This window comes from Oncorhynchus nerka, linkage group LG9a (genome assembly GCF_034236695.1).
Source record: "Oncorhynchus nerka isolate Pitt River linkage group LG9a, Oner_Uvic_2.0, whole genome shotgun sequence".
NCBI lineage: Eukaryota > Metazoa > Chordata > Actinopteri > Salmoniformes > Salmonidae > Oncorhynchus > Oncorhynchus nerka.
Window position 1 is genome coordinate 814844 of NC_088404.1, and position 16300 is coordinate 831143.

The following is a 16300-nucleotide window of genomic DNA, read 5'->3' on the forward strand; positions in this document are numbered from 1 at the left end:
TCTGTACAGGGCCAGTGAAGACCACCCACAACACATCCTGGATATGAAGACTCTGTACAGGGCCAGTGAAGACCACCCACAACACATCCTGGATATGAAGACTCTGTACAGGGCCAGTGAAGACCACCCACAACACATCCTGGATATGAAGACTCTGTACAGGGCCAGTGAAGACCACCCACAACACATCCTGGATGTGAAGACTGTACAGGGCCAGTGAAGACCACCCACAACACATCCTGTTGACAGACTGGCCGGTGAAGACCACCCACAACACATCCTGGATATGAAGACTGTACAGGGCCAGAGAAGACCACCCACAACGCATCCTGTTGATAGACAGGGTCAAGAGGTGCACCTGGCCAAAGGCATCCTGGTGGTTCTGGAGACAGGGGGACAGACAGAGAAGAGTTTTAGGACACTGCATAGTATAGGCCTAACTACGCAAGTTAATTCCAAACATGACATGTTCAATTGTTTGGCGGGTACAATTTAAAAAGAGACCTTGTGGCTACACATTCAATGAAATCATATTTTTCCAAACAGCCATTGTGGGCAGTCACATTTTCATACAGCCTGTACTGTACACTTTTTACACAAGCAGCGAGTGACAATGTCAGGAAAGTAGCTGCACGAATATATTTACGAATAAATTGCATGCAAGTCAATATCCAAACCTTGTATGGACGCATGGAGTGTGATGTTAAATTAGTTGTGTAACTAGCGAACGTTAGCTAGCTACTGCGTTATATTAATTGAAAAAACGTGCCAAACACAGCACTCACTTTCAGTCTGGTGGTAAATTTACTTCGTGATTTTGAGCTTTTGTTTCCGAGTGCATCTTCAATAAATATCAATGAACAATGTTTGCAATTACAACGACGAACTTACGTGTGCTGCTTCTGGAACTGCGACTCACATTAACACGCCCACTCAGTGATGCACCTTAGTCGGCCAGTTGCGATACTTAAAGAGCAATGGCTGATGGGACATGTAGTTCCACACTTAATATCTACGGGTACCCGTCACCAAATGTTACTAGAGGGTAAGTTCTACTCTTACACATTTTCTAATTAACAAATTGCAAGTAGACAAAACATTTAATTGTAAAGTTGTAATTGTTTCAAGAAAATACATATCATAGATTCAACATGGACAAATGAGAAATACATCAACATATTTAATAACAATTATAGAATAAACACAATGTACAAAATACATTCAAAAGATCATGGTCCACTCATCCTGTATGATATTCTGTCAATGTCTTGCACTCTTGCTTGACTTTCTTCTGATCCAGTCACTGCATCATTAATCAAAACCTTTAGAGTGTTGCTTCATTGTAGTGCATTCATCATGGCCTGTGCTTGTTTTAGTTCTGGGGGGGAAGCATAGAGAGACATTGAAATCAGTGAAGCCCTCAGGATTCTAGTCCCATATTTGAGTAGATTTTTTGTAACAACAGTATTTATGGTACATCACAGGCTCACCTGTCAGCAGGACTCTGAACTTGTCTGCAGACACAGAGACGATGGTGGTCTCCGTGTGTCCAGTCTCTGCCCCTTGGGTCTGGAGACAGAGCTGCACTGTGGGCTCATTAACCTCCTGAAGCTCACTGGAACTCAAGGTGTAGTCAACACGCCACGACACTACCTCCAACCGACCCACTGAAACACAGCAATAATACATGCTATACATGTACAGAAACATGTTTATATTATACTGGGGTTCAGAGTTTAGTCAACACGCCATATTCTCTAGATAACCCACAAACACAGCACGAGAGAAAATGCAGTGCCCAATGAGAATCTGAAATCTCTTTAGCCATCTTGTGTTACTCCCCCCAGAAAACATTTAGATATTATAGGTCTTCTTCAATCAAATGAAGGTTGAGAACTCACATCTCAGACTGCTCTCCCTTAGCTTCTCCTGCAGGGCAATGTGCTTGTCTTCATAGGATTTACACAGTCCTGTGGTGTGTTCTACAAGATACACCGATGAGGAAAACCAAAAAAAGGCATGACTATCATACTACACATCGTTAAGAGGGCTTGGAACATCCACAGTGGAATGGAGTCTGTACACATTCAATTATTATTACAATCCATTCATTGATGAAAAATAAATGAGCCTTTGCAGTGAGTGGTTGTAACAAACCCAGTACTTTGAGGTATTCTCACTATGAATGGCTATAGTATGAGTAACTTATGGAAAACGACTGTACCTTTAGGGAGTCCTAACTGCTGCAGCTCACTGGAGAGAGATTCACTGTCCACATCATGTTTGGCTGCACTGGAGAGGATGAAGGTCAACACGGCTACACTGGCCTTGATGTCTCCATTCTCTAGAAATCACAACAACACAGATGCATTGATAGAATAGATGTAGAGACCAGCATCATGTGTGTGTAGCTTTCTGTGTTGAAGCTGTCCTTTATTACAGTAGCAGCACATTTTAAAAACAGACAATTCAGCTTACCAAACTTTGCATCTGCAGTTAGCTTTGAAACTTTGTCATACTGAAAAAGACAAAAAAAAAGAAGGGAATGGCACATTTTAAGACAATAAAATTGCAGGTGACAATAGGGAGTTCATGTATGAGATACATACATCAATGCCTTCTCCCAGCAGATCCATCAACACCTGGACACAGAGGAGTTTCATCTTCACACTTGACTGTTGGGAATAGAGAAGACAAACGTCAGGGGATGATTTCTATTGGAGGAATGCAGTTTCCAGTATTATTAGTCGTAGGTACAGGACACACATGGTATACACCGTCCAACCAAATGCTTCCTGTTCAATATGGACAATGGAGCAACAATGAGAACTATTAAAAAGATAATAGGAACCAAGTAAATGGCTCAGTAGAAGATACAGGAAGGCACAGTCCAATATTTATACATATTTTGGGGATTGGGGCAAGTGTTTAAATGGTGTATTATTTAGCAGTCATAATAAGAGTCTGGTAGCAGCAGTTGTGATGGGTGTGTAACATGAATGTATATGGGTGTGTAACATGTATGTATATGGGTGTGTAACATGAATGTATATGGGTGTGTAACATGAATGTATATGGGTGTGTAACATGAATGTATATGGGTGTGTAACACGAATGTATATGGGTGTGTAACACGAATGTATATGCGTGTGTAACATGAATGTATATGGGTGTGTAACATGAATGTATATGGGTGTGTAACATGTATGTATATGGGTGTGTAACATGAATGTATATGGGTGTGTAACATGAATGTATATGGGTGTGTAACATGAATGTATATGGGTGTGTAACATGAATGTATATGTGTTTATGTCTGTGTGAGTACATGTGTAAGGTTCAGAGAATCAGAGCAGGTGGTCAGTTCAGTTCAAGTGTTCAGCAGTCTGATGGCTTGTAGATAGAAACTGTCTCTGAGCATGCTGGTATCAGACCTCATGCTCGGACACCATCTGCCCCACAGTAAGGTAGTGAACAGCTCGTGGCTGGGTTGTGTGGGGTCCTTGATGTTGCTGCGGGCCTTCCTCAGGCATCATTTCACATACGTGTCCTGGATTGGTGGGAGCCAATGATTTATATAAACATCATTGGTGGGAGCACGTTCCCAGTGATGTACTGGGCCGTCTTCACCATCCGCTGGAGGGCGTTACAGTCATGGACAGAGCAATTCCAGTACAAGGCCTTGCCTAAACGTCAGACTGGTACCATGGTTACTACATGATAAATATGTCTGAAAGAAGTAGCTGTAAGAAAATATGCCAGCCAGAATGTTGAATACAATTATATTTTAGGTTAATTTACCGGTCGTCCATGCTGTTGGTAATTTTTCTGGAAGGTAGTGGAGATCAAATGTCCACAGTAAAGTATTGTTACCCAACTTTTTGCCACCAGTAGGTTCTGTTCCTTGCATTTCCCATCTCCTGACACATTTCACGTGATGCACAATATGTAAATAGCCAGATGTAACCAAACATTGTGGACCAAAGCATGTCCCTCACAATCAGCTGAAAGTGCCAGCTGATTACCTGGGACAACATTTGGTCTGTGCTTCAGTTAAACTCGGACATATTTGTGCAAGTCGCGTTTATCAGCATTGAAAATACAAACCAGTTACCAAAAAGTCGGGTTCATAACACTAATCTGTGGATATATTGTCTCAGATTACCTCCTACATACGGACAAAAATCAGCAGACAACATGTAAAGTACGTTCAAATTGAAGTTTATTCCAAATTCTGACTTGTGATGGAAGTGAGAAGTGAGCCTACATATTAGAGACCAGAGGAGTCATCCACTCTTAGCGGCTTGTCTCGAAGGCCGTGATGCAACCAGTCACGGCGCTAAACTTACGATTTTCGCCAAAGTGCTGATTTCGGCAAGAACCCAGTCTGGGCAGTCCAAATCCCCACAAAACCGGAATCTCTAGGAACAGTAAGAAACATATGCACAATATTATGGTTGCTGTTTGTGCATGTAATGAACACTGACACATTTATTTACCTGGCAGCTGGATAGCTAATTTAGCTAATAAGCAATCCGAGTGATTGTTTTTAGCCAGCTAGCATTTCTTGACTCTTCTTGTCCAGACGAATCAACATGCTATCTATCAAATGCTCAGCTAAGTAGTAATGATAGGAAACACAATATTCACACTTTATCGAAATAAACAGCTAGCAGCACTTACCATTTCAGCAGTTGACCAAGTGTCATGTGATAACGCTCAAGTCCCGGGACAAAAACATTGTTCCCAGAGTTTAGGGGACGGGGCAGGGCAAACCATTTATATATTTTTTCCCACATCCAGTAGAGACTAAACTAACTTTCACATTTTTTTCAGCTTTCAAAATGTTGTTTCTTTTATTTTCTAAAGCATTTCATGTCTGTATTTCACTGTTGTTGTCCTGTCTCACACCAAGGATTTGTGGTCCAAACACTTAAAAGACACAGCCCTCAAATGAAGTCGACACTTCTGATGACGTTTCATGAGATCTGATGAGCACACACTTGATTTATTTAACCAGGTAGTCTAGTTGAGAACAAGTTCTCATTTACAACTGCGACCTGGCCAAGATAAAGCAAAGCAACAAACATACAGTCAATAATACAATAGAAAGTCTATATACAGCGTGTGCAAATGGGGTAGGATAAGGGAGGTAAAGCAATAAATAGACCATAGTGGTGAAATAATTACAATATAGCAATGATTTTTGGAATGAGATGTTCGGGCGAGCAGATCACTTTTGGTCATGTAGTGTATATAAACAAATCAAACACGATCCCATGATTTTTCCCATATGTGAACCTTATATGATGGTTCTTAAGATAATTCCTAAAATAATTATGTTTTGACGTGATAATACATGTTTCTGAGTATCATCAAGGATGATAGAATGGACATATCGACATGACAATGATAAATATATATACAGTGGGGCAAAAAATTAATACTTATTTTCCACCATAATTTGCAAATAAATTCATAAAAAATCCTACAATGTGATTTTCTGGATTTTTTCCCCCTCATTTTGTCTGTCATAGTTGTAGTGTACCTATGATGAAAATTACAGGCCTCTCTCATCTTTTTAAGTGGGAGAACTTGCACAATTGGTGGCTGACTAAATACTTTGTTGCCCCACTGTACATACACATACATATATCATTAATGTGATAACTGCTATTCAGCGAATCATTTGCCTACAACGTTTAATTATTACTCAATTAAATTAATCATGTAACAATTAAATAATTAGGAATTTGGGGCACCATGTGAAAAGTTTGTAAAAATAGTTACCATTTCCGGAGTTAACTCAAGAATATATTGATATCGTACCAGTCATTAATTAATCATTTCCTCATAACAGCCTCATTCTGAATGTTGTTGACTTCGTAAATCTGCATGAACCCTAACCTAAGTGATGAATCAGCGATACACAAATTGGCTTAATTATTTATTTACTAACTAACTAAATAATCACACAGAAATACATCAACACACACACACACAGGGTATAGGATATTGATTACTAACATAATGAAAACAGTCCCTAGTGGACTAACCCAACATGGCGGCTTGTTACAAAATTGAAAAGGGGTGGGGAAAGATAAAGAGCGGAAGACACAAAGAGAGTGGACTTATCGTACATACATTTGGAAACTACACCCACCGTAAATATGAATATTTAGCACCCTAACAACCACTCATTCGGATTAGAAATGCAACATATATTTACACGTAGATGTCTTTGTCGTTCGTCTCTCTGTTAAAACCACTCGATCTGTCGAGTAGTTCGATGTAAGTCTCTGGTTGTCCACCAGAGGACACAATGTCCTTCTTTAGTTGTAGGCTTCTTTTGTTCTGGAGTGTTCTTAGAATGGATACAGCAGAGTACCACACGTTGGTGAGAGGGGTCTGTTCTTCCTTCTCGTCTTGGGCCAATTGTCCTAGACTACTTTACATGCAGAGCTGCAGACGGTGCATGATTTGGTCTAGTCTTCAACTTTTTCACTCGTCGAAAGTTTCAGAGGGTCTTACCATTTTCTGGTCTAGTAGTTTTAACAATTTCAATGAGTGGACCACGTCCTCACGTTCTCTGGTCTCACCATTTTCATCCATGTAGCCACGGCTCCACACTGTCTGGTCTGTATTTAAATTCTCACCGAGTCACTTTAAGCACTCTGGCCTGAAAGGCAGTTCCATCATGTTGAGCTGACTTGGGCGTGGCTACTGACTGGCTCAAGTTTTGTGTGGGGGGGCTGCCTTAATCGACATCCACATCCTTGGCCCCTGCAGACCAGACAACCATCTATTCAGCTCTCCACCAATCAGCCCATTACGGTAGAGTGGCCAGACGTAAGCCACTCCTCAGTGAAAAGGCACATGATAGCCCTCTTGGAGTTTGCCAAAAGGCACCTAAAAGACTCTCAGACCATGAGAAACAAGATTCTCTGGTTTGATGAAACCAAAATTCAACTCTTTGGCCTGGATGCCAAGTGTAAGGTCTGGAGGAAACCAGGTAACAATCATCACCTGGCCAATACCATCCCTACGGTGAAGCATGGTGGTGGCAGCATCATGTCTGGAGGAAACCAGGTAACAATCATCACCTGGCCAATACCATCCCTACGGTGAAGCATAGTGGTGGCAGCATCATGTCTGGAGGAAACCAGGCACCACTCATCACCTGGCCAATACCATCCCTACGGTGAAGCATAGTGTTGGCAGCATCATCATGTTGGGAGGTCTTTCAGCAGCAGGGACGGGGAGACCAGTCATGATCGAGGGAAAGATGAACGGAGCCAAGTTCAGATATATCCTTGATGAAAGCATGCTCCAGAGTCCTCAGGACCTTCCAACAGGAAAACAACCCTAAGCACACAGCCAAGACAACACAGGAGTGGCTTCGGGAGAAATCTCTGAATGTCCTTGAGTGGGACATGAACCCGATCTAACATCTCTGGAGAGACCTGAAATAAGCTGTGCAGCGACACTCCCCATCCAAAATGACTGAGCTTGAGAGGATCTGCAGAGAAGAATGGGAGATACTCCAGAAAACAGGTGTTCCAAGCTTGTAGCGTCATGCCCAAGAAGACTCAAGCCTGGAATCGCTGTCAAAGGTGCTTCAACAAAGTACTGAGTAAAGTGTCTGAATATTTATGTATAAATTATATATAAATACCACTCCTCAGACTATACAGCTGGTAGGATGTAAATACCACTCCTCAGACTATACAGCTGGTAGGATGTTAATACCACTCCTCAGACTATACAGCTGGTAGGATGTTAATACCACTCCTCAGACTATACAGCTGGTAGGATGTAAATACCACTCCTCAGAGTATACAGCTGGTAGGATGTTAATACCACTCCTCAGAGTATACATCTGGTAGGATGTAAATACCACTCCTCAGACTATACAGCTGGTAGGATGTAAATACCACTCCTCAGACTATACAGCTGGTAGGATGTAAATACCACTCCTCAGACTATACAGCTGGTAGGATGTAAATACCACTCCTCAGACTATACAGCTGGTAGGATGTAAATACCACTCCTCAGGGTATACAGCTGGTAGGATGTAAATACCACTCCTCAGACTATATAGCTGGTAGGATGTAAATACCACTCCTCAGACTATATAGCTGGTAGGATGTAAATACCACTCCTCAGACTATACAGCTGGTAGGATGTAAATACCACTCCTCAGACTATATAGCTGGTAGGATGTAAATACCACTATCAGCTCACTCCTCAGACTATACAGCTGGTAGGATGTAAATACCACTCCTCAGACTATATAGCTGGTAGGAGCTGGTAGGATGTAAATACCACTCCTCAGACTATACAGCTGGTAGGATGTAAATACCACTCCTCAGAGTATACAGCTGGTAGGATGTAAATACCACTCCTCAGACTATACATCTGGTAGGATGTTAATACCACTCCTCAGAGTATACAGCTGGTAGGATGTTAATACCACTCCTCAGAGTATACAGCTGGTAGGATGTAAATACCACTCCTCAGACTATACAGCTGGTAGGATGTAAATACCACTCCTCAGACTATACAGCTGGTAGGATGTAAATACCACTCCTCAGACTATACAGCTGGTAGGATGTTAATACCACTCCTACAGCAGACTATACAGCTGGTAGGATGTTAATACCACTCCCCAGACTATACAGCATCTGGTAGGATGTAAATACCACTCCTCAGACTATACAGCTGGTAGGATGTAAATACCACTCCTCAGACTATACAGCTGGTAGGATGTTAATACCACGCCTCAGACTATACATCTGGTAGGATGTTAATACCACTCCTCAGACTATATAGCTGGTAGGATGTAAATACCACTCCTCAGACTATACAGCTGGTAGGATGTTAAATACCACTCCCTGACTATACAGCTGGTAGGATACCACTCCTCAGACTATACAGCTGGTAGGATGTAAATACCACTCCTCAGACTATACAGCTGGTAGGATGTAAATACCACTCCTCAGACTATACAGCTGGTAGGATGTAAATACCACGCCTGAGTATACAGCTGGTAGGATGTTAATACCACTCCTCAGACTATACAGCTGGTAGGATGTAAATACCACTCCTCAGACTATACAGCTGGTAGGATGTTAATACCACTCCTCAGACTATACAGCTGGTAGGATGTAAATACCACTCCTCAGACTATACAGCTGGTAGGATGTAAATACCACTCCTCAGACTATACAGCTGGTAGGATGTAAATACCACTCCTCAGACTATACATCTGGTAGGATGTAAATACCACTCCTCAGACTATACAGCTGGTAGGATGTAAATACCACTCCTCAGACTATACAGCTGGTAGGATGTTCATACCACTCCTCAGACTATACAGCTGGTAGGATGTAAATACCACGCCTGAGTATACAGCTGGTAGGATGTAAATACCACTCCTCAGACTATACAGCTGGTAGGATGTTAATACCACGCCTGAGTATACAGCTGGTAGGATGTAAATACCACTCCTCAGACTATACAGCTGGTAGGATGTTAATACCACGCCTGAGTATACAGCTGGTAGGATGTTAATACCACTCCTCAGACTATACAGCTGGTAGGATGTAAATACCACTCCTCAGACTATACAGCTGGTAGGATGTAAATACCACTCCTCAGACTATACAGCTGGTAGGATGTAAATACCACTCCTCAGACTATACAGCTGGTAGGATGTAAATACCACTCCTCAGACTATACAGCTGGTAGGATGTAAATACCACTCCTCAGACTATACAGCTGGTAGGATGTTAATACCACTCCTCAGACTATACAGCTGGTAGGATGTAAATACCACTCCTCAGACTATACAGCTGGTAGGATGTAAATACCACTCCCCAGACTATACAGCTGGTAGGATGTAAATACCACTCCTCAGACTATATAGCTGGTAGGATGTAAATACCACTCCTCAGACTATATAGCTGGTAGGATGTAAATACCACTCCTCAGACTATATAGCTGGTAGGATGTAAATACCACTCCTCAGACTATATAGCTGGTAGGATGTTAATACCACTCCCCAGACTATACAGCTGGTAGGATGTTAATACCACTCCTCAGACTATACAGCTGGTAGGATGTTAATACCACTCCTCAGACTATACAGCTGGTAGGATGTAAATACCACGCCTGAGTATACAGCTGGTAGGATGTAAATACCACTCCTCAGACTATACAGCTGGTAGGATGTAAATACCACGCCTGAGTATACAGCTGGTAGGATGTAAATACCACTCCTCAGACTATACAGCTGGTAGGATGTTAATACCACTCCTCAGACTATACAGCTGGTAGGATGTAAATACCACTCCCCAGACTATACAGCTGGTAGGATGTTAATACCACTCCTCAGACTATACAGCTGGTAGGATGTTAATACCACTCCTCAGACTATACAGCTGGTAGGATGTTAATACCACTCCCCAGACTATACAGCTGGTAGGATGTTAATACCACTCCTCAGACTATACAGCTGGTAGGATGTTAATACCACTCCTCAGACTATACAGCTGGTAGGATGTTAATACCACACCTCAGACTATACAGCTGGTAGGATGTTAATACCACGCCTGAGTATACAGCTGGTAGGATGTAAATACCACTCCTCAGACTATACAGCTGGTAGGATGTAAATACCACGCCTCAGACTATACATCTGGTAGGATGTTAATACCACTCCTCAGACTATACAGCTGGTAGGATGTAAATACCACACCTCAGACTATACAGCTTGTAGGATGTAAATACCACACCTCAGAGTATACAGCTGGTAGGATGTTAATACCACGCCTGAGTATACAGCTGGTAGGATGTAAATACCACTCCTCAGACTATACAGCTGGTAGGATGTAAATACCACGCCTGAGTATACAGCTGGTAGGATATTAATACCACTCCTCAGACTATACAGCTGGTAGGATGTAAATACCACTCCTCAGACTATACAGCTGGTAGGATGTAAATACCACTCCTCAGAGTATACAGCTGGTAGGATGTAAATACCACTCCTCAGAGTATACATCTGGTAGGATGTAAATACCACGCCTGAGTATACAGCTGGTAGGATATTAATACCACTCCTCAGAGTATACAGCTGGTAGGATGTAAATACCACTCCTCAGAGTATACAGCTGGTAGGATGTAAATACCACTCCTCAGAGTATACATCTGGTAGGATGTAAATACCACTCCTCAGACTATACAGCTGGTAGGATGTAAATACCACTCCTCAGAGTATACAGCTGGTAGGATGTTAATACCACTCCTCAGACTATACAGCTGGTAGGATGTAAATACCACTCCTCAGAGTATACAGCTGGTAGGATGTAAATACCACTCCTCAGACTATATAGCTGGTAGGATGTTAATACCACTCCTCAGACTATACAGCTGGTAGGATGTAAATACCACTCCTCAGAGTATACAGCTGGTAGGATGTTAATACCACTCCTCAGACTATACAGCTGGTAGGATGTTAATACCACTCCTCAGACTATATAGCTGGTAGGATGTTAATACCACTCCTCAGACTATACAGCTGGTAGGATGTAAATACCACTCCTCAGACTATACAGCTGGTAGGATGTTAATACCACTCCTCAGACTATACAGCTGGTAGGATGTTAATACCACTCCTCAGACTATATAGCTGGTAGGATGTTAATACCACTCCTCAGACTATACAGCTGGTAGGATGTAAATACCACTCCTCAGACTATACAGCTGGTAGGATGTAAATACCACTCCTCAGAGTATACATCTGGTAGGATGTTAATACCACTCCTCAGAGTATACAGCTGGTAGGGTGTAAATACCACTCCTCAGACTATATAGCTCTTATGCATAACCTTGGTGATGTTGTTGACTGACTGAGGTGGAATAGTGATATAACGGATTTTAAGGTAAGGAGGACTGAGGTGGAATAGTGATGTAATGGATGTTAAGCTAAGGAGGACTGAGTCTCTAAGGTGCAGGTTTGAATACTGGGTGTGGTGTTTGTTACTTTGGGCTGTGTTAGGGACCCCTCTAGGAAGGTGTCAGAGTGGGGTGTTTGTTACTTTGGGCTGTGTAAGGGACCCCTCTAGGAAGGTGTCAGCGTGGGGTGTTTGTTACTTTGGGCTGTGTTAGGGACCCCTCTAGGAAGGTGTCAGAGTGGGGTGTTTGTTACTTTGGGCTGTGTAAGGGACCCCTCTAGGAAGGTGTCAGCGTGGGGTGTTTGTTACTTTGGGCTGTGTTAGGGACCCCTCTAGGAAGGTGTCAGAGTGGGGTGTTTGTTACTTTGGGCTGTGTCAGGGACCCCTCTAGGAAGGTGTTAGAGTGGGGTGTTTGTTACTTTGGGCTGTGTCAGGGACCCCTCTAAGGAAGGTGTCAGAGTGGGGTGTTTGTTACTTTGGGCTGTGTCAGGTCTTGGACACCTCTATGATAATTATATGATTTATTTCCACCATTAGGCCTTTGGACTGGTGTAAGACATATGACACATCCACACAGGGAGGACCTCACACACATTCCAATAATTTCTGATCCGGGAAGACAGCAATTCTATCATATCAACTGTATACATGAGTTGCGGCAAAGTTAGTTGGCGTTTGTCATGTCTTTGGTAACATTTGCGTGGGTCAAACAAAAACACCCTAATAATTGGTTGACAATAAATCCTCTCACAATGCAAGCGATGGCTGCAGGATGAAATTGGTGAAAAAACAACTGCAGAAACTTGCGGTAGACTGCAGTCAAACTTCATGACCCTTGATCACATGTAGTCACAAGTCTGACAATTCTTCTCCCCATAATGCAACACACCTTGGAAGGCAGTGACCAACGAAAGTGATCCCCTTGGACGCACACAGTGACACAGCCTGAATACGTGTGCACGGGTGTACAATGTCCGTGTTTGATAGGATCTAAACCGCAATGTATCATGGTTAAATTGTGACTGACTGACAAATAATAATGAGTCTTTATTTATGATGCAATGTGATTTGTATTCAGTCGTTTTGATACTGTCGAACAAGGCCAATGATAGCCTGTACATTGGTGGTCATCTGTTGGCTCAGGTAATTAGCCTTTTTATTGAGTTTGGTATTTATTAGAATCCCCAACAGAATCCCCCCTGTTGCACAAGCAGCAGCTACTCTTCCTGGGGTCCACACAAATCATGAAACATGACATAATACAGAACATTAATAGACAAGAACAGTTCAAAGACAAAACTACATACATTGTTTTAAAGGCACACGTAGCCTACATATCACTACATACACACAAACTATCTAGGTCCAATAGGGGAGAGGCGTTGTGCCGTGAGGTGTTGCTTTATCTGTTTTTTAAAAACAGGTTTGCTGTTTATTTGAGCAATATGAGATGGAAGGAAGTTCTATGCAACAAGGGCTCTATATAATACTTTACATCTTCTTGAATTTGATCTGGATTTAGGGACTGTGAAAAGACCCCTGGTGGCATGTCTGGTGGGGTAACTGTGTGTGTGTCAAAGCTGTGAGTAAGTTGACTATGCAAACAATTTAGAATTTGGAACACATGAATGTTTCTTTAAAAAAAACAAGTGATGCAGTCAGTCTCTCTTCAATTCTTAGCCAAGAGAGACTGGCATGCATAGTATTTAAATTAGCCCTCTGATTACAATGAAGAGCAAGACGTGACGCTCGGGCCAGCTGCAGATTTTCTATCTTCTTCTTTGCAGCACTTGACCATTATAACTGGGCAATAACCGGAGCCATCTGGGAAATTATAACTGGGCAATAACCGGAGCCATCTGGGAAATTATAACTGGGCAATAACCGGAGCCATCTGGGAAATTATGACTGGGCAATAACCGGAGCCATCTGGGAAATTATGACTGGGCAATAACCGGAGCCATCTGGGAAATTATAACTGGGCAATAACCGGAGCCATCTGGGAAATTATAACTGGGCAATAACCGGAGCCATCTGGGAAATGATAACTGGGCAATAACCGGAGCCATCTTGGAAATTATGACTGGGCAATAACCGGAGCCATCTGGGAAATTATAACTGGGCAATAACCGGAGCCATCTGGGAAATTATAACTGGGCAATAACCGGAGCCATCTTGGAAATTATAACTGGGCAATAACCGGAGCCATCTTGGAAATTATAACTGGGCAATAACCGGAGCCATCTGGGAAATTATGACTGGGCAATAACCGGAGCCATCTGGGAAATTATGACTGGGCAATAACCGGAGCCATCTGGGAAATTATGACTGGGCAATAACCGGAGCCATCTGGGAAATTATAACTGGGCAATAACCGGAGCCATCTGGGAAATTATGACTGGGCAATAACCGGAGCCATCTTGGAAATTATAACTGGGCAATAACCGGAGCCATCTGGGAAATTATAATTGGACAATAACCGGAGCCATCTGGGAAATTATAACTGGGCAATAACCGGAGCCATCTGGGAAATTATGACTGGGCAATAACCGGAGCCATCTTGGAAATTATAACTGGGCAATAACCGGAGCCATCTGGGAAATTATAACTGGGCAATAACCGGAGCCATCTGGGAAATTATAACTGGGCAATAACCGGAGCCATCTGTGATGGGTTTCTCCAATCTCACATCAGACATCTGTGATGGGTTTGCCCAATCTCACATCAGACCTTTGTGATGGGTTTGCCCAATCTCACATCAGACCTCTGTGATGGGTTTGCCCAATCTCACATCAGACATCTGTGATGGGTTTGCCCAATCTCACATCAGACATCTGTGATGGGTTTGCCCAATCTCACATCAGACATCTGTGATGGGTTTGCCCAATCTCATATCAGACATCTGTGAGAGGAGAAGGAAGATATTGATCTGAAGGGAACATGACAGGTGATCTGAAGGGAACATGACAGGTGATATGAAGGGAACATGACAGGTGATATGAAGGGAACATGACAGGTGACCTGAAGGGAACATGACAGGTGACCTGAAGGGAACATGACAGGTGATCTGAAGGGAACATGACAGGTGACCTGAAGGGAACATGACAGGTGACCTGAAGGGAACATGACAGGTGATCTGATGGGAACATGACAGGTGATCTGAAGGGAACATGACAGGTGACCTGAAGGGAACATGACAGGTGATCTGATGGGAACATGACAGGTGACCTGAAGGGAACATGACAGGTGACCTGAAGGGAACATGACAGGTGATCTGAAGGGAACATGACAGGTGATCTGAAGGGAACATGACAGGTGACCTGAAGGGAACATGACAGGTGACCTGAAGGGAACATGACAGGTGATCTGAAGGGAACTTGACAGGTGATCTGAAGGGAACAAGACAGGTCATCTGTCCTGTGCCGTTACAGTTTTCTGACTTCCCCCACCAAGACATGACCCCACTATCCTGCTGTCTGTGACCCCACTATCCTGCTGTCTGTGACCCCACTAGCCTGCTGTCTGTGACCCCACTAGCCTGCTGTCTGTGACCCCACTAGCCTGCTGTCTGTGACCCCACTAGCCTGCTCTCTGTGACCCCACTAGCCTGCTGTCTGTGACCCCACTAGCCTGATGTCTGTGACCCCACTAGCCTGCTGTCTGTGACCCCACTAGCCTGATGTCTGTGACTCCACTATCCTGATGTCTGTGACCCCACTATCGTGATGTCTGTGACCCCACTAGCCTGCTGTCATTGACCCCACTAGCCTGCTGTCTGTGATCCCACTAGCCTGATGTCTGTGAGCCCACTAGCCTGATGTCTGTGACCCCACTAGCCTGCTGTCTGTGACCCCACTAGCCTGCTGTCTGTGACCCCACTAGCCTGCTGTCTGTGACCCCACTATCCTGCTGTCTGTGACCCCACTAGCCTGCTGTCTGTGACCCCACTAGCCTGCTGTCTGTGACCCCACTATCCTGCTGTCTGTGACCCCATTATCCTGCTGTCTGTGACCCTACTAGCCTGCTGTCTGTGACCCCACTAGCCTGCTGTCTGTGACCCCACTAGCCTGCTGTCTGTGACCCCACTATCCTGCTGTCTGTGACCCCATTATCCTGCTGTCTGTGACCCCACTAGCCTGCTGTCTGTGACCCCACTAGCCTGCTGTCTGTGACCCCACTGGCCTGCTGTCTGTGACCCCACTAGCCTGATGTCTGTGACCCCACTAGCCTGCTGTCTGTGATCCCACTAGCCTGATGTCTGTGAGCCCACTAGCCTGATGTCTGTGACCCCACTAGCCTGCTGTCTGTGACCCCACTAGCCTGCTGTCTGTGACCCCACTAGC

General features: G+C 43.6%; 1 protein-coding gene across 2 annotated transcripts; it reads right to left on the reverse strand.

The window, feature by feature from the left end:
* Positions 1-1099: 1099 nt before the first annotated feature.
* commd4 (COMM domain containing 4) lies at positions 1100-4789 on the reverse strand. Of its 2 annotated transcripts, XM_029652871.2 has the most exons (8): positions 4684-4789; positions 4350-4421; positions 2610-2675; positions 2479-2518; positions 2225-2344; positions 1902-1982; positions 1491-1667; positions 1100-1378 (listed from the first exon to the last, which is right to left on the reverse strand). In XM_029652871.2, the coding sequence occupies exons 1-8, from the start codon at positions 4684-4686 to the stop codon at positions 1338-1340; spliced, it is 600 nt and encodes a 199-aa protein (XP_029508731.1). In that variant the 5' UTR covers positions 4687-4789; the 3' UTR covers positions 1100-1337. The 2 variants fall into 2 exon arrangements, with proteins under 2 accessions (XP_029508731.1, XP_064878247.1); XM_065022175.1 differs by lacking the exons at positions 4350-4421; positions 4684-4789 and adding an exon at positions 3435-4326.
* Positions 4790-16300: the final 11511 nt, after the last annotated feature.